At 41.7% G+C, this 19,609-nt stretch overlaps 1 protein-coding gene and 1 long non-coding RNA gene across 4 annotated transcripts; one reads left to right on the top strand and one right to left on the bottom strand.

Annotated features, from left to right (window-relative positions):
• Nucleotides 1–1,508: 1,508 nt before the first annotated feature.
• Nucleotides 1,509–14,210, bottom strand: LOC145030697 (uncharacterized). Of its 2 annotated transcripts, none has more exons than XR_013676680.1 (4): nt 14,018–14,210; nt 11,450–11,682; nt 11,065–11,141; nt 1,509–1,625 (listed from the first exon to the last, which is right to left on the bottom strand). It is a non-coding gene; the product is annotated as an uncharacterized LOC145030697 (long non-coding RNA). The 2 variants fall into 2 exon arrangements; XR_013676679.1 differs by lacking the exon at nt 1,509–1,625 and adding an exon at nt 9,008–9,406.
• A 27-nt stretch (nt 14,211–14,237) lies between these two features.
• Nucleotides 14,238–19,276, top strand: LOC145030696 (DNA mismatch repair protein MutS, type 2). Of its 2 annotated transcripts, none has more exons than XM_078979095.1 (19): nt 14,238–14,624; nt 14,766–14,894; nt 15,042–15,209; nt 15,297–15,380; nt 15,553–15,603; nt 15,684–15,740; nt 15,809–15,891; nt 15,986–16,109; nt 16,183–16,242; nt 16,374–16,553; nt 16,635–16,724; nt 16,792–16,939; nt 17,073–17,200; nt 17,760–17,807; nt 17,883–18,013; nt 18,094–18,176; nt 18,279–18,453; nt 18,545–18,810; nt 18,896–19,276. In XM_078979095.1, exons 1-19 carry the CDS (start codon nt 14,358–14,360, stop codon nt 19,057–19,059), a joined length of 2,436 nt encoding a protein of 811 aa, XP_078835221.1. In that variant the 5' UTR covers nt 14,238–14,357; the 3' UTR covers nt 19,060–19,276. The 2 variants fall into 2 exon arrangements, with proteins under 2 accessions (XP_078835221.1, XP_078835222.1); XM_078979096.1 differs by having other exon boundaries at nt 14,484–14,624; nt 14,770–14,894.
• The last annotated feature ends 333 nt before the right edge of the window (nt 19,277–19,609 follow it).

The following is a 19,609-nucleotide window of genomic DNA, read 5'->3' on the forward strand; positions in this document are numbered from 1 at the left end:
CACCCATATTTTGAGAAACAGTCCACAAATATTATATAATACGTGAAATGATCAACAGAACTTTGAACGGGACCCCACACATTAGAATATATCAATTGTAATGGTTTAGTAGCAACAAATGAGTTAGAGACAAAAGGTAATTTATGACTCTTATTTATTAAACAAGATGGACAATGCAAATCAGAAAGTTTGGAACTAAGCCTTAAAGGTGAAAGAAGAGACTTGAAAACTTTTGTGGACGGATGACCCAAGGTATGATGCCATTATAATGATGAAGTTCTAGTGGTAGTATTGAGTTGAGGGATGGATGGTAGCTTTGAGGGTAGCTTGGCATAGTAAACATCTTCATGGTTCTCCCCCCGCATGAGACGCGCCCCCGTGCGAAGATCCTTCACAAGAAAATAAGATGGAAAGAATTCAACAGAAACCCGGTTAGTTTTGCATAACTTAGCGACATAAATAATGTTCTTTTGCAAACGTGGAACACATAACACATGAGGTAAGTATAGAGTTTTGAGTGATGTGTTAGTATGTTTAGAACCAACATATGAAAATTTTAAACTGTTACCATTCCCAAGTATAATTTCATCCGGTCCGCCATAGTCTGACACATTCTGAAGTGTGGAGCGATCTCCAGTAACGTGGTTGGAGGCACCGCTGTCAAATAGCCATGTAGGTGAGACGGAAGGTGAACCAGTTGTGGTGATATTAGCCATTAGAGTATTCGACTGAGAAGAATTGATAGTGACATTGTTTTCACGTAAAAATGAGATAACTTGCAACAATCATGGGTTAGATGACCCAGAATGTTACAGAACTGACAATAGGAATTGGACCGGTTTTGGCGATTTCCTCCTGAAGCCGAAGGCGACCATTGAGGGCGATTGGGTGAGGTGCGTTGCTGATTAGAGAGACGATTGTTGGTACCACATTGCTGGTTGAAAATTATCTGGTCTTCCAGATTGTCTATGGGACTGTCTTGCAGTATAATTAGCTGTGGTTAGCACAGGTTCAGAAGATGCTGTTTATTCCTTAAGGGCTCGCTCAAATTCAGTCAACTTGTTAAATAATTCTGAATAAGACAATGGTGATTCACGTATTTTGATTGCAACAACAATAGTACCGTATTCATCACCAATTTGTGATAACATGTGAACCAGTAGATCTTCTTCCGTAACAGGACTTTGTGCAAGTGTTAGATCATCAGCCATGGCTCTCATATCTTGGAGAATTCAGCTATTAAACGAGAACCTAGAGGATTTTTGACAACTTTTGACTTGAAAGAGATGACACGAGACCTCGACGCACTAGCGAAGCATGCATTGAGTCGTTCCGAGGCCTCTCGTGAAGAAGCATCTGATGAGATTAGAGGTTGAATATGTAATGACCCAATTTTCAAAACCAAAAATTTCATTTTTGATTAAGTGATTTGCATAACATTTGTATCAAAATATCAATCGATCATATCATTAATTAAAAGGATGTCTCATATCTGAAAACCGAATCGTAAAAACATAATAGTGTCAAAGTACAAATCCCATAATAACTCATAATGCGGAAAACAAAGAGTGTGTGTATGATGTGCCGCTACCGTGCCAGCCCCTTCCCCTTTGCTGAAGAGGTACCTGAAACCAAAACTGTAAATTGTAAGCATGAAGCTTAGTGAGTTCCCCCATCGTACCACATACCATACAATCACAAAGCATACATAATGTCGGACAATTCTGGGGTGCCAAACCACCTGGTACGACCATTCTTGGGGTGCCGACCTACCCGTGCGGCCATTCTGGGGTGCCGTCCAACCCATTCAGCCATTTTGGGGTGTCGTCCTACCCATGTCAAGCCATTCTGGGGTGCTGAACTACCCATCGATCCTAACAACCAACCCTTGGGGACTATTCCACCCCTTACTGGTACTATCACGTATATCATAACATAAACATACTATCAGACATATTTGGGGTGTCCGAAGTACCCTTCGGTCCTAACAACCGAACATATAACATATTATGCCAACATATAAACATATCAACACGTATTATCAGACATATCTGGGGTGTCTGACCTACCCTTCGGTCCTAACAACCGAACTCTACTATTATCACATACAACATATCATGCCAGCATATAACACATCAGGTAGTAGCAAACCTAGATGATATCAAAGAGACAATCATCTAATCATACAACTCCTACTGGTGGGCCGGCATTGAGGCCGTAGACCCACCGCTACTGGAAGGTAACTCACCTCGTAGTAGCTGTTGATATGTGCGGGAACCCTCTGACTGCTGATGCTGCTGCTCCGGAAATCCTCTGGTTATAATTCCCACAAAACACTTAGTCATACACTTCTAACTATTCTTAGGGTAAAATAACCATTTTACCCTTGACCAATTCAAAGTCAAAGTCAACTTCTAGTTGACCTGACTCGCTGAGTTGGCTCGCCAACTCGCCGAGTCCCTATCCTTCCATTTGTCCTTATACCCGTTTCTACTCGTCAAGTTAGGCATTGACTCGATGAGTTTTCCTTCTAAATGAACATCGACTGAAACCTCATCCGACTCGCCGAGTTGTATGAACAACTCGTCGAGTTCATCTTCAACTGATACACATGTCCTGTCCTTGACTCACCGAGTTGTATGAACAACTCGTCGAGTTCATCTTCATCCTTAAGAAGTTTGCCTTGGATTCGCTGAGTCTGCACATGCACTCGCCGAGTCCCATGAACTTCCAAAACAATGGTTTAGTCCAGAACATTGGGTCATACCCCGGGACCCCCCCTAAAACCTTTCCACACTCAACTGGGTCCTTATGACCCTCAACTGATATGGGACAAAAACCTTGGACTCGCCGAGTCCAAGAATGGACTTGTCGAGTTGGTCACATCCTCTTACTAAATCTTCAATTTCTGATGTACAACCCTTGATCAAAATATAGATCTATGCTTCTACAATCGATCTAGCACGTAAAGTTACAACCTTTACATGCTTGCATGGGACTTTGAGCTCAAAAGGTCCCAAAACAATCTCTTACAATGTATAGGGCTTTCTTTGAGTGCAAGAGCCACTCCTTTCTGCTTTGTAACCCCTCTAAGGGCCTAGATCTGAAACATCAACCCCCTAACGATGCTTGCAATCATGGTTGGTGACCAAAATGGCTTAGAAAAGCCCTAAAATCGCACAAAATGAGATCAATCAAAAGAACAAACAAGGTATAGACTTTATACCTTCTGAAGATTGCAAATGATGCTCAAAATCGGATCCTTGTAGCCTCCTCTTGATCCTTCAAGCTTTTCCTTCCTTCCTTGGGTCACAAAAGCACCAAAATCACTCCAAATGCCTTAGATTGCTTCAATAACGGCTAGGGTTTGCTAAGGGGGTCTTCTAGGAGCAAATGGGACAAAGGAGGCCGAGTTAAGGCGTTTAAATATGGTGCAAACCCTCGGGTTAGGGTTTTTGTCAAGACAGGGCCTACTCGCCGAGTCCGGGACCCGACTCGTCGAGTCCACTGCTTAAACCCCGCGTCTCATCTCGATTCTACTCTGCGAGTTGGTCCTTCAACTCACCGAGTCCGAGGCCAAAATGCAAAATATTAATAAAAGAATAGGTACCAAGAACCAAGTACTACAAATCTCCCCCACTTATTTCAGACTTCGTCCTCGAAGTCTGCTGCTCGATCCTGAAACAGCTCGGGGTAATGTTCCATCATCTCGTTCACCGACTCCCAAGTCCACTCTGACCCCTTCCGATGCTGCCATTGCACCTTCACGAGTTCCACTCTTTTGTTCCTCAAATCCTTCGACTTTCGGTCGAGGATTGCCACCGGTCGCTCAATGTAGTTAAGGTTGTCATCAACATGAATGTCCTCTAAAGGTACCACTGCTGAGGCGTCCACCAGACACTTTCGCAGCTGAGAAACATGGAAAGTGTTGTGTATCTGACTGAGTTCGGCTGGCAAATCCAGCCTATACGCCACCCTGCCCACCGGGCTATAACCCTGAACGGTCCAATGTACCTGGGGCCCATCTTGCCCCGCTTCCTGAATCTGATAATGCCTTCCCATGGCGACACCTTCAGGAGAACCATATCCCCGACCTGGAACTCTAGGTCTGATCGGCGCTTATCAGCATAACTTTTATGCCGACTCTGAGCAGTCTGAAGCCTGCTCCGGACCTGCTAAATCTTCTCTGTCGTCTTGAACACTACCTTAGTGCTCCCCATTACCCTCTGGCCAACCTCGCCCTAACATATCGGGGCCCTACATCTTGAAGGGAGGACGATCAATGCTCGCATGATAACTATTGTTATAGGAGAACTCTGCCAATGGAAGGTAGGTATCCCAACTACCTCCGAAGTCTAATACGCATGCTTGCATCATATCCTCCAGGGTCTGGATGGTCCGCTTGCTCTGACCATCCGTCTGCAGGTGAAAGGTGTAACACCCCAAAAATACGAGCCAAAAATTTCATTTTAAAAACGTGTGCTTAGCCAAACATTAGGAATAAAACATTCATCCATCATATCATTTCACAAAAGATATTGCATGTCTGGAAAAACATTGCTATAAAAACATAAAACGTGTCAGAGTACAAATCCCTAGGTGATATCATAATGCGGAACATAAGTATGTGTGTGATGTACCGCTACTGCGCCAGCTCCTTCCCATTCGAAGAAGAGGTACCTGACATCAAAACTGAAAACTGTAAGCACGAAGCTTAGTGAGTTCCCCCATTATACCACATACCATACAATCACATGTCATACATATTGCCAAGCATTTATGGGGTGCCCGACCTACCCGGTACGACCATTCTGGGGTGCCGAACTACCCGTGTCAAGCCATTCTGGGGTGCTGACTACCCATGTCAAGCCATTCTGGGGTGCTGACTACCCTTCGGTCCTGACGACAGAACCTCGGGGACTATTTCACCCCCTACTGCTACTATCACATATATCATAACATAACATATTATGAGACATATCTGGGGTGCCTGAACTACCCTTCGGTCCTAGCAACCGAACTCAGGGACTAGTCCCCTCCTACTACCTCTATCGCATATAACATAACAAGCCAGCATGCAAACATATCATCACATACTGTTAGACATATCTGGGGTGTCTGACTACCCTTCGGTCCTAACAACTGAACTCTACAACTATCACATACAACATATCATGCTAACATATAACATATCAGGTAGTAGCAAGCCTAGATGATATCACAAAGACAATCATCTATCATACATCTCCTACTAGTGGGCCGGCATTGTGGCCTTAGACCCACCGCTACTGGAAGGTAACTCACCTCATAGTAGCTGCTGATCTGTGTGGGAATGGTCTGTCTGCTGCTGCTGCTCCGGAAATCCTCCGACTGTAATTCCCACCAAACACTTAGTCAAATACTGCTAACCGCCCTCAGGGTAAATTGTCTATTTACCCTTAACAAATCATGAGTCAAGTCACAATCAACTGCCAGTTAACCAGACTCGGAGTTGGCTTGCCAACTCGCCGAGTCCCTTTCTCTATACCCAAGTCCAATAGTCCTTCATCCTACTCGCCGAGTTGTATGAACAACTCGGCGAGTTGTTCTTGAGACAAGAAGATTGCTATGAACCCGTCGAGTCATGGCATTGACTCGCCAAGTGACTTCATGAGTGAGTCTGGCTTCCAACCCACTGAGTCACACCCTATGACTCACTACCCCAACCCGCAAACACGAAAAGGGGAAAAACCCGGGGACTCGCGACCCGACTCGCCGAGTCAGATGAACGACTCGCCGAGTCTGCCTCATGCAAAAACTATACATGCGATTTTGCTTGAATTCAGCCCATGCCATTCATAGATCTGGGTTCCTAAGGCCTCGTTTACATGTAACTTTTCGGCCCACTATATCCCTGATATATATCGGCCAACTTTTCGGCCGAGATACTCTCCGGAATCGGGATAAAATGGGCGCTCTTGGTCAACCGATCCACGATGACCCAAATCGATTTTACTCCTCGCACCGTTCATGGAAGCTTAGTGATAAAATCCATCGTAATATTCTCCCATTTCCACAACGGGATATCCAACGACTGCATCTTGCCTGTAGCTGGTCAAAGAGGTCATCAATCCTCGACAGTGGGTATCGGTTCTTCACCGTTACCTTGTTCAGCTCCTGATAATCTATACACATCTGATGTGACCCATCCTTCTTCCTCACGAACAAAATCGGGGCTCCCCAAGGAGAGCTACTCGGTCTAATGAATCCCTTGTCTAACAGCTCCTGCAGCTGTGTAGATAACTCCTGCATCTCAGGAGGAGCCAACCGATACAGTGCCTTGGCTATCGGAGCCGCACCAGGGACTAGGTCGATCCTAAATTCCACCTGCCTCTCCGGAGGTATCCCTGACAACTCCTCGGGGAATATGTCCGTAAACTCTCGCACTATAGGCACATCGCCCACTGTCGCCTTACCCGCCTCCCGGGTGTCCATAACATAAGTGACATATCCTGCACAACTCTACTGGAGGTAACGCCTAGCTATCGCTGCTGAACATACCGTTGGTCCTTGTTGTGGCCTCTCGCCCTGAACTACCAACTCTCCCCCACTTGGGATCCTGATCCGAACCAGCTGTTGCGCGCAATCTATCACTGCCCCATTGGGGCTCAACCAATCCATACCTATAATCACCTTGTTCTCTCTTAACGTAATAGGAACCAAGTCCACCAGATAACGCTCCTCGAATAATCTCAGCACACAGTCTCGGAATACTATCGATGCTCGCACCGATTGGTCATCTGTAATCTCTACCACTAAAGGGCAATCCAACATGCCCGAAGACTCAGGAAATTTCTTGCTAAGCGCAAGAGAGATAAATGATCGGGTAGCCCCCGAATCAAATAGTACCTAAACTAGGATACCGTTCACATGGAATGATCCTAAACATAGCACATACATAACATCTCAAAATCACAACAACGCATTATAAAGCATAATGATTAGAAATCATACTTGTCACCACATCGGGTGCAACGCGTGCCTCCTCGGTAGTCAACTGGAATGCCCTACTCCTCACCATTGGAGCCTCTGCCTTGACCTGTCGGCCATTAGTGATCTGCAAGGTTGCTGGCGCTGGCGCCTTCACTGACGCTGATGTTGCTGTCAACTGGGGGCAGTTTCCCTTTTTGTGGCCCCTTTGGTTGCAGTGGAAACATAGCAACTCAGACGTCTGAATAACCGGTGCATGGGTAGTACAATCCCTGCTGAAATGCCCTGTCTTGCCGCACTTGTAGCAGCCCGACGATCCTAATCTACACGCCCCTCATGTGGCTTGCCATATTTCCTGCAGTGGCCCGGTCCTAACTGGCCTTTCGGCCTACCGTCTAATCCCTTGGGCTTCTTCCCCGAAGCCCCAGTCGTCTAACCCTCCTCTATCTTTCTTTTCCTGACATGCTCTAGATCAATCTCCCCCTCCCTTGCCCTGGAAATCATGGAATCTAGGGTAGGGCACGCTGAAAAACTAACATGCTCCCGAATGTCGGCCCGTAGCATGTCGTGGTAGCGGGTCCGCCTCATATCCTCATCTCCCGCATACTGGGGCACCAACAATGCCCTCTCCCGAAACTTGGCGGTGATCTCCACCATGGTCTCTGTAGTCTGTCTCATGTCCAAAAACTCCCTGGCCAGATGCTGAAGCTTTACAGATGGCCCAAACTCTGCTCGGAACCGGGTCACAAAATCTGACCATGCCATAGCCTCAACAGCCGAGGCTCCCAGAGAGTCACCAACCGACTCCCACCAATCCCTAGCCCGGTCCCTCAAACACCCTGCTGCAAATCGTACCTTCGACCCCTCGGGGCAGAAGCTGGTCAGCTGCGTAGACTCAATGTCCGTAATCCATCGTCTGGCAGCAATGGGGTCCTTCTCCCAGTGGAAATCTGGTGCACCACTGCTCCTGAAGTCCTTAAAGGACAGTGTGTGGGATCCTGACTGGCCAGACACCATATCACTCATGAATGCCCTAGGCGATCCTCCATCAGCTCGACTATCCCTTCCTTGATCGACTCGAAGATGATGGGGGTCGACTCAAGGATGCCTCTGGTGATCTCTGACGCGATGAACTCACGTAGCCTCTCATCTACTGGCTCGGAACCTGATCCCAAACCAGATCCCTCTCCTGAACTGCCAACTACTGGCCTCTGCCGTAGTACCACCATTCTGCAAAACATAATACCCACCGTTAGTGATACCGATACATCTCGAGAGATCACATCCACTAAAAGTTCCCTGGTCTTGTCTCAGCCTTCATCAATTTAGGTACAGATGCTCTGCTTTCAGTAGTACGGGCCTATACTACCTTCCACATCTATCCGTACCTTCCTCAAGGACTGCCTTGACTCCACCAAGTCCGTTTCACCAATGCTGATTCTCTACTATTCCCATCCTAGGCTTACCCTAGGGAAAATCGCTAACTCTACCTAAACCGGTCCTCAGCTGCTGAAGGTCTCCTTGTAATGCTAATTAGCCGTTACCTGAATACCATTACATGTGATGAGGCTCATATAATCCTTCGAGTAACAGACTCGTCCCTACAACGGTTAGACTCAGAAGAGAGCTGCACAATAGGGCCAAATCCAACACTCTGAGATTATTCAACCTTGATCACATGTGACGTGACGTATTCACCTAATGGCTAACTCCCAGCACTAAGAGTCCCACAAGACACAAAGAAAGCAACATTCGGATGCAGGAAAACTACTCAAGCAAATCTGTCCTCATAATGAGAAGCTGAACTAGCATATAATCCTGAGCTCATACTACCAGGCATAACCTAAACAGGTTATCCTACTACTGTCTACTCAATACTAGCATGCAATTCTCATAAGCTGAAACACATAAAGCAGGCACATAAGACATCATTCCTAGATCCTTAGTCCTATTCTAACATGCTGTTTTACTAAAACTGATAAGCATAAGATAATTGGTATGGGTACTATAGGGAATACTTACTTGAGCTCGGTCGGTTGCGCACATCACACGCTTGTTCCTTCTAAAAACTCTTTTATCTTAGCTTTTAGAAAGTCATTTTCCTTGTAAAAATCTTTTAATCCCTTGGTTTGAGTCTAGACACCCCCGGAGGTGTGTCCGAATCCCTTAAATCAGGGCTCTGATACCAACTTGTAACGACTCAATTTTCACGACCAAAAATTTCATTTTTGATTAAGTGATTTGCATAACATTTGTATCAAAATAATAACCGATCATATCATTTAATAAAAACATGTCTCGTATCTGAAAACCGAATCGTAAAAACATAATAATGTCAGAGTACAAATCCCAAAATAACTCATAATGCGGAAAACAAAGAGTGTGTGTATGATGTGCCGCTACCACGCTAGCTCCTTCCCCTTTGCTGAAGAGGTACCTGAAACCAAAATTGTAAACTGTAAGCACGAAGCTTAGTGAGTTCCCCCATCGTACCACATACCATACAATCACAAAGCATATAGATTGCCGGACAATTCTGGGGTGCCCGACCTACCCGGTACATCCATTCTAGAGTGTCAACCTACCCGGTATGACCATTCTTGGGGTGACGACCTACCCGTGCGGCCATTCTGGGGTGCCGTCCTACCCATGCAGCCATTCTGGGGTGCCGTCCTACCCATGTCAAGCCATTCTGGGGTGCTGACCTACTCGTCAATCCTAACAACCGACCCTCGGGGACTATTCCACCCCTTATTGGTACTATCACATATCTCATAACATAAACATACTATCAGACATATCTAGGGTGTCCGAACTACCCTTCGATCCTAACAACCAAACTTGGAGACTATTCCCCTCCTACTACCGCTATCACATATAACATATCATGCCAGCATATAAACATATCAGCACATATTATCAGACATATCTGGGGTGTCTGACCTACCCTGCGGTTCTAACAACCGAACTCTACTACTATCACATATAACATATCATGCCAGCATATAACATACCAGGTAGTAGCAAACCTAGATGATATCACAGAGACAATCATCTAATCATACAACTCCTATTGGTGGGTCGACATTGTGGCCGTAGACCCACCGCTACTGGAAGGTAACTCACCTCGTAGTAGCTGCTGATCTGTAAGGGAACCTTCTGACTGTTGCTGCTGCTCCGGAAATCCTCCGGCTATAATTCCCATAAAACACTTAGTCATACACTACTAACTGTTCTTAGGGTAAAATGACCATTTTACCCCTGACCAATTCAAAGTCAAAGTCAACTTCTAGTTGAACTGACTCGCCGAGTCCCTATCCTTACATTTGTCCTTATACCCATCTCTACTCGTTGAGTTAGACGATGACTCGATGAGTTTTCCTTCTAAATGAACATCGACTGAAACCTCATCCGATTCGCCGAGTTGTATGAACAACTGGTCGAGTTCATCTTCAACTGATACACAGGTCCTGTCCTTGACTCGCCAAGTTGTATGACCAACTAGTTGAGTTCATCTTCATCCTTAAGAAGTTTGCCTTGGACTCGCCGAGTCTGCTCATGCACTCACCGAGTCCTATGAACTTCTTGAACAATGGTTTAGTCCAGAACGTTGGGTCACTCCCCGGGACCCCCCCCCCCCAAAAAAAAAAAAAAACCTTTCCACACTCAACTGGGTCCTTATGACCCTCAACTGATATGGGACAGAAACCTTGGACTCGCCGAGTCCAGGAATGGACTCGTCGAGTTGGTCACATCTTCTCACTAAATCTTCGATTTCTGATGTACAACCCTTGATCAAAATATAGATCTATGCTTCTACAATCGATCTAGCACGTAAATTTACAACCTTTACGTGTTTGCATGGGACTTTGAGCTCAAAAGGTCCTAAAACAATCTCTTACAATGCATGGGGCCTTCTTTGAATGCAAGAGCCACTCCTTTCTGCCTTGTAACCCCTCTAAGGGTCTAGATCTGAAACATCAACCCCCTAACCATGCTTGCAATCATGGTTGGTGACCAAAATGGCTTAGAAAAGCCCTAAAACCCCACAAAATGGGATCTATCAAAAAAACAAATAAGGTATAGACTTTATACTTTCTGAAGACTGCAAATGATGCTCAAAATCGGATCCTTTTAGCCTCCTCTTGATCCTTCAAGCTTTTCCTTCCTTCCTTGGGTCACAAAAGCACCAAAATCACTCAAAATGTCTTAGATTGCTTCAATAACGGCTAGGGTTTGCTATGGGGGTCTTCTGGGAGCAAATGAGACGAAGGAGGCCGAGTTAAGGCGTTTAAATAGGGTGCAAGCCCTCGGGTTAGGGTTTTTGTCAATACAGGGCCTACTCGCCAAGTCCGGGACCCGACTCGTCAAGTCCACTGCATAAACCCCGCGTCTCATCCCGATTCTACTCGGCGAGTTCGTCCTTCAACTCGCCGAGTCTAAGGCCAAAATGCAAAAATATTAATAAATGAATACATACCAAGAACCACGTGCTACAGAATCGAGTTTGAAGAACAATTGAGAATGGCACTGATTATTATTTGATCTTGGCGGTACCAGTGAAGATACTCCGGGTTCATTTTTGGACCATCTTTAACTTCCAGAAACTGTTTTGGAGGCTTTTCATTGCTAGTGATGAACGCGTCGAGCTCAACCCCTATTAAGGTTGATTCAACTTGACGCCGCCAAACTGGAAAATTGTTGGGATTGAGCCTGGAAAATGAGTTGCAACGGTAATTTGGGTTATGGTTTTTGGTGCCATTAGGATTGAAAGAAAAGAAATAATAAGAGAGGAAACCAAGAAATAAGAAGAGGATCAACTCTTTTGAGCAAATTGCAGCTCTGATACCATAAAGAGGATCCAGAGATTTCTGTAAATTTTGTTGATTCAAATTGCATTCAAAATGATTTACAAAAGGGCTATATATATATATATCCAAATTAGGTAATTATTTACAGTTGTATATGAGTTGACAATAATATAGGATCTAGACATAGCAATTAAATATTAGATTGATATAAGTCTTGATTTTTAATATAAGGTTTATAAAAAACCAAGAAATCATTAGGGCAATTGGTAAATAGTAATACACTCGTAACAATGTCTGCCTTAAAATAGAATTCTTTCTTACCATTGAATTTCGAGTTATGAGGTTACTTTATTTCTCTATTACGCTCATAATACAATTAGACAACACATGAGACACATGATATAGGACGCCATGCAACCATAAAGCAGAATACCTCCAATATAACATTTAGGGATAATGACTTAAGAGGGTAATTACCTCTTATCCGTGTTCACATATTAGCAACTTCTTCTTTTTTGTACATAATAAAGCAACTAACTTGTTTTAACTGTTTAAATTATACAAATATTACCGGCTAATACATGTTTTAACCGGTAACTCAAAGGGAAAATGACTACGGATGGTAACTACCTCTTATCCGTGTTCACATATTAACAACTTCTTATTTTTTGTACATAAGAAAGAAACTAACTTGTTTTAACTATGTAACATCCCAAAAATCATGACCAAAAATTTTGTTTTTAATTTAATACTAAAACCATAATTGTCAAACCATTAATTTAATACTCCAGCATCGGGCCTCGCCCGATATCAGGCCTCGCCCGATATCAGGCCCCGCCTGGCATTGAGCCCCACTCGGTATACAAATCTGTCTCTCTTAGGCCCCGCTTGTCTCCGGGCCCCGCCCGCTAAACACATACAATCATCTAACATGCTAACACATAAAGAAACATACTCTACTGTATCCCTGTCCTAAGAAACATACTCTACTAATAATGAGATACAGAACTTCGTCCGTACTCAGCTAGTTCCAGCCAGGGCTTCAGCAGTACAAGGTGAGTCTCCTCACTGTGTGAATGGGTCTAAGGCCACAATGCCAGCCCATGTAGTCTATGAGTAGGAAGACTCAGGGGTTAGCCCTAGGCATTGTTTGCTAGTATGCTATTCCAGACCAAGGTCTGATGTCGGGCGGGTGCCTGAGGAATGTTTTCCAGCCCTAGGCATTGTTTGCTTGTATGTGCCTGATAAAGAGGTGAGTGTGGGCGAGCTCCCGTATCTCATCACTAGCTGAGTACGGACGATGTTCTGTATCTCATTATTACCAAAGTATGTTTCTTAGGACAGTGATACAGTAAAGTATGTTCCTTTATGTGTTAGCATGTGTTTAGCGGGCGGGACCCGGAGACAGGCAGGGCCTAAGAGAGATATATCTGTATACCGAGCGGGGTTCGATGCCAAGCGGGGTCTGATGTCGGGCGGGGCCCGATGTCAGAGTATTAAATTAATGGTTTAACAATTATGGTTTTAGTATTAAATTAAAAAAGAAAATTTTTGGTCATGATTTTTGAGATGTTACACAGTTAAAACAAGTTAGTTGCTTTCTTATGTACAAAAAACAAGAAATTGCCAATATGTGAACACGGATAAAAGATAGTTACCCTCCTAAGTCATTTTCCCTTTGAGTTACCGGTTAAAACAGATATTAGTCAGTAATATTGGTGTAATTTAAACAGTTAAAACAAGTTAGTTGTTTTATTATGTACAAAAAAAAAAGAAGTTGCTAATATATGAACATGAATAAGAGGTAGTTACCTTTCTAAATCATTTTCCCTAACATTTATATACAAAAGGAGATCATTTTTCATGTGGCATGCAAAAGAAAATTATATATTTCTATCATTATTTTTGTAATGATTTATACCAACTAATGAAAGACTAAAACCATAACTAGTTAACTGAATGGATTAAACACACCAATAACAAAAGTATAGGAGTGAACATGATATAAATGGGAAAAAAACACCATAAACTTAAAATGAGTAATTGAATCCACACCAAATGGTAATTCCTTCAATGTCAAAATATATCTCATATACAATAATATTGAACTCAATTCAAAGATATGCTAGCCTTGAAATCGACTTGAGCCCAACACTATAAAAATCAATTGTGGGGCAGAAGGTGAATCGAAGCCATAATCCAAAATTAAAGATCGATTGAGAGAGGGAGAGACATACCGGCGGATGTGGGGAAGGAGGAGGAGCGGCGTTGGACAGGGACGACGAAAGCAAGGGCAAATAAGGGAACGAAGGCTTTTCGGTTTCTGCCAGCGTATTTTTTTTTTGTGGACTCGGTAAGAGGAGTGCGGACCTGTTAAGAGGCTAAATCGGCTAATATCTAACTGAGGTTACCTTTTACTGGACCCTGTTAAAGGTGAATCAAACGGGTTACATTTCTAATGGCTATGAAAATACTGTGGTGCACTTTTTGGGAGATAATTTTGGTAGCAAATAACCTCCACAACATACATCTTCTCCCTCAATGTCACCGTCTCCAGAAATTTCAAGCTTTTGAAGAATGATTTCTTCTATAATCTCCATGCTTCCAATCTCTTCATCATTCACTTCCACCAGTATTGCAACAACCACCACCATCAACTGCTCCATAACTATACGATACAAAGCCACAACCCTCCTAAAAAAATCCTCGTCTCAAACCCACCTTAACTCCAAATCCCCCCAATCTCCCGTTGTTGAAAATACTCTTAGGGTTCTCGAGTGGGATAAAGTCTGTGATTCGGTTGCTTCATTTGCGGGTACCTCATTCGGACAACAAGCCACCAAGGTTACTCTCTCTGTATTCTACAATTTCCTTTTTTACAATCCGTTGTGTGCTTCAATATCTTGATTACTGAAGTAGTTACTATAAATAGACCACGACACTGATGAATGTTTGTTTTTTTGTTTGTTTTGTGTTATTTGGTAGGCAGAGCTATGGTGTTTGGATCAGTCATACCAAGAGAGTTTGAGACTATTAGCAGAGACAAACGCGGTTGTCGAAATGCACAATCATGGTGGCTGTGTCATGGATTTCACATCCCTCAATGTCGCATTGGTTAGTGCTTTCTAAATTTAACTTAGGGTTTCCATTTTGATCATAAACCTTGATTTAAATGCATTGATTATCTATCCTGGTATCAGTTCATCCATCATTTAAAAATGATAAGTAGTTGATAATCTTTTTCAACCATTCTTGTTGTAGGTAAAATCTGCTATACAACATGCTCACAGGGGCTTTCCTGTTGATGGTATTGAAGCAATAGCCCTTGTAACCATGCTACAGCTGGCTGAATCACTTCAGATCAATCTTAAAGGTGCAATAAAGGAAGACTCAGATTGGCTACAACGTTTCATGCCAATTGCTGAAATGGTATATTTATAATGAGTGTTTACTTTTTATTTAGTTATTTACACCCCCTGCATATTTCTTTGTCATGCTTTGCTTTTTATATTGCAGATCATGGATATGTCCATCAGTCGCCCTTTAATAAAGTTAATACAGGGTCTTGTAGATGAAGATGGCTGTGTGAAAGATTCAGCGGTATGCCACTAACACATTGTATGACAACATGCTTAGATTAGATCCTTGTGTTTCTTGTTAGAATCATGTCAAAAGGAAAAAAGAAAACATTTTTATCGTTTACAGAGGACTTTTGTTATATGGCCATATTGTGCTAATTTCATTTTCTTCCCACCTCACTTCAATTTTTCAGAGTCCTACCTTGAGACGATCTCGTGAACAAGTTCGATCTCTTGAAAGAAAGGTTCCATACTTCCATCTATTTCCTTGAGTCTAATTGTTAATTTGTATGTCACTAACATGGATTCTTCTTTTTTCATTCAGTTATCCCAGTTGATGGAGAGTCTAATCAGTAATGAGATGAAAGAAACATCATCTGTGGTAAGTAATCTTTACCTTTCTTTCTCTTATGGTTTTACACTTCTGATCTTTTCCCCTAATTCATATAGGAAGTAAGCAAAACGGATGGGAGATGGTGTATAAAATCAGGAACTGATCTAAAAAGAAGCTTTGATGGTTTATTGTTATCAAGGTGCATCTATTGTTGTCAATGCTATACATTTAGATATAAAAATGTGCATATTATTAGCATTTTCTGAAAGATAAAGTAAATAGTGTTGTTGTAGTGGTTCAGGAACAGGAAGTGTTGTGGAGCCACTTACTGCAGTTCCATTAAATGATGAGTTGCAACAAGCAAGAGCTTCAGTAGCCAAAGCTGAGGCTGATGTTCTTTTAGGAATAACACAAAAGGTAACTCCTTAATTGTGTTCTCTTCTCTTACTTGTTGTGTTTCTCATAATGTTTGTTATTCCTTCACACACAGATGCAAACAGATCTTGATGACATAGAGAACTTGTTGGATACGATAATCCAATTAGATGTGGTGAGTATCCTAAGTTCCTAATCCAATCCATCTCTGATTGACTTTCTTTCAGGTTTAGACTTTAAATCCCTATTCCTCATGTTCACATAATCTGTCACAATAACTTTGGTTCATGAAACAAATGCTTTCAGATCAATGCTAGGGCAACGTATAGTATTTCATTTGGTGGGACTTATCCAGATCTGTTTTCCTCTGAGGACTCCAACTCCAAATGGAAATTGTATCTTCCAAAAGCTAATCATCCTCTACTACTTCAACAGCATCGACAAAATCTGCACAAGGCTATGAAAGATCTCAGTGATGCTAATGCTGTAAGTCACACACACACACACAACTATCAGCTAAAAGCACCTTATGTTTACTTTAGTAACGATTATTTCAAAACTATTCAGGAAATTAGAAGGAGAAGACAACAGGCAGGTATTATTGCTAGTCAGAGAGAAGAAGAAACATCAACAACTCTCTCATCTCTGGAAGCACAAGTGAGTTGATAATTCATTGGTCATTGTTTTTGATATTTTTTTATATGTTATAATAATCTTTTTTCAGGTTGCAAAGGTAAAACAATCATCTCCTGTTCCAGTTGATATATTCATAGCACAGAGCACTAGAGTTCTGGTTATAACTGGCCCAAACACTGGAGGGAAGACCATTTTCTTGAAGACAGTAGGGTTAGCTGCCATGATGGCAAGATCAGGCATGTATGATATATACATATGTTTTTACATATATGTAGCTTTAGTTTGAAATTAAGGAGTGAAGAGCCTTTTAACTAGTAATTATGTTATGTTGTTTGTATATGTTGGTGAATGATTGTTTTTCCTATTCAGGTCTTTATGTGTTGTCATCTGAACCTGTAAAGATGCCATGGTTTGATTCTGTATTTGCTGATATTGGTGATGAGCAGTCATTGTCTCAATCTTTATCTACCTTCTCAGGTCACCTCAAACAAACTAGTGTACGTCAGTAGTTACTTGATAACATTGTTAAGTCAAGCTATATATTCTTTCTTGAGTAAATTACACGAATGGTCCCTATGGTTTAGAGTAATTTGTGTGTTTGGTCCCTAACTTATTTTTTTTAACTCGGAAGGTCTCTACTGTTTGTTTTTGTTACGTGCTTGGTCCTTGTCGTACCTAAAAAAACTATTTTGCGCTTGATATATTTTTTTAATTTATTTAAATAAACACATCCCCAACCCTACCCCCTCACCTTACCTTACCTACCCCATCAGTTTTCCCTATTTAAATAATCGTCTTTTTAGGTAAGACAGGGACCAAACGTGTAACAAAAACAAACAGTAGGGACCAAACGTGTAACAAAAACAAAGAGTAGGGACTTTCCGAGTTAAAAAAATAAGTTAGGGACCAAGCGTGCAAATTACCCCAAACCATAGGGACCATTCGTGTAATTTTCTCTTCTTTCTTGGTGTATTAATAATTAATATACTATTCTTTGTTGAAAAGTGCTAGCAACTCCCTATTTGTAAAAAGTTACTTGGTTTTTGTATATCTCAGGACATACTGGCACACTCAACAAGTCAATCATTAGTGCTCTTGGATGAGGTAGGTATATATATATATATATATATATATATATATATATATATATATATATATATTATGTATGTATATTTTTAGGTGGGTGCGGGTACGAATCCTTTAGAAGGAGCTGCTTTGGGGATGTCACTCCTTGAGTGCTTTGCTGAAGCTGGACCCTTTTTGACAATGGCTACCACCCATCATGGTGAGCTTAAAACCCTCAAATACAGGTAAGGCTACTTCATAATCACACCTACTTTTTTTTTTTGATTATTATTTTTTTCTGAAAAAAATGAAAAAACCTCGACAGCAACGATGCCTTCGAAAATGCATGTATGGAGTTTGATGAAGTGAAGTTGAAACCGACATATAGGATCCTCTGGGGAATTCCAGGTTTCTCTCTCTTCCTGTTTCTTGTGTCAATATATTGCTAGCTTTTGATTTGTTGTTAATATATGATATGATATGAAATGATATGATGTGATGTGAATGCAGGGCGTTCAAATGCAATAAACATAGCTGAAAGGCTAGGACTTCCTGATGTGATTGTAGATAATGCTCGTCAACTCCATGGAACATCAAGTGCAGAGATTAATCAGGTTATAGAAGATATGGAGAAGTTGAAGCAGAAGCTTCATGACCATATTCATGACACACAACATCATCTTAAGTCAGGACTTGTTCTGTGTCATCTATTATTATAATAATACGAGTGTAGTTATGAATAAAAGTAAAACAAAAGATGTGTTACTGCTTTTCAGGCTTGCTAGGGAGCTTCATAGAAATCTAGTTGTTAGCGAACGTAGGATCAACCAACATGCAACCAGTCAAAGATACAGAAAAATCCAAGAAATATCGGATGCAGGTGGAGTGTCACGTTCTATACTTCATAAAAAAGTTAGACAGGTGCGTGCATCCCCATCCCCACCCCCACCCCCCAACATACCTCCACCTACCACCTCTACCAGTCACACATCTACTACTGTTACACAAAACGTTGCAGCAAAGTCAAGCAACAGCAATGTGGGTATGTACTTACCCATAAAAAAGATGTTTTTTATTTTACTTTACTTGATTGATAATTGTAAAAGAAAACATATTGGAACTTGCAGAAGAGGAAAAGAGGAGGAAAGTTGTGAAGGTAGGTGATATGGTGCATGTTTCTAAATTTAACAAGAAAGCAGTTGTGTTGAAAGTAGATTCTAGTAAAGAAGAAATAGTGGTTCAAGTTGGGAACATGAAGTTGAAGTTGACCTTAGCAGATGTTGTAACTTGATGTTGTCCATGCCTTTCTAACCATAAATCGGGAAGTTGTCATCCTTGTATTAGGAATCATTTTGTATGTTGGATGCGGATGCACATGATTATACCAAAAAACCCACTTTATTTTGTTAGGCAAGTAAAAAAAAGCCGAATATACCAAAATTCATATTTTTTTTTTTGTCATTTTTTAAAAAGTGATCAATATTGATGTATAAAAAGCGTTTTTTTTTTCTTGCTTTTTGGTCACTTTGTACAACAGCTATGTTCAAATTTATATGTAAATCTGAACTTTATCAGAATTTTATAAAATGTAATTCACATAGAAATAGTTATTGACTTCATTTTTTCAACATTTATTGATAATTCACTAATTGCTTGATAACATATACTAATGTTTGTGGTTAATATTCTATGTGGCTAACTATTGTGTACAAAAATCGTTAAAATTTGTCTATTTCTTAGTCTATATCCACAATTGAACGATAATATGAATTACTGATATCTATGTGAATGATTGCAAATGTAATATATCAAATTTACATGTGAAATCTGTTAACATTTTA

This window comes from Lactuca saligna, chromosome 2, assembly GCF_052625555.1.
Source record: "Lactuca saligna cultivar CGN05327 chromosome 2, ASM5262555v1, whole genome shotgun sequence".
In the NCBI taxonomy this organism is placed as follows: Eukaryota; Viridiplantae; Streptophyta; class Magnoliopsida; order Asterales; family Asteraceae; genus Lactuca; species Lactuca saligna.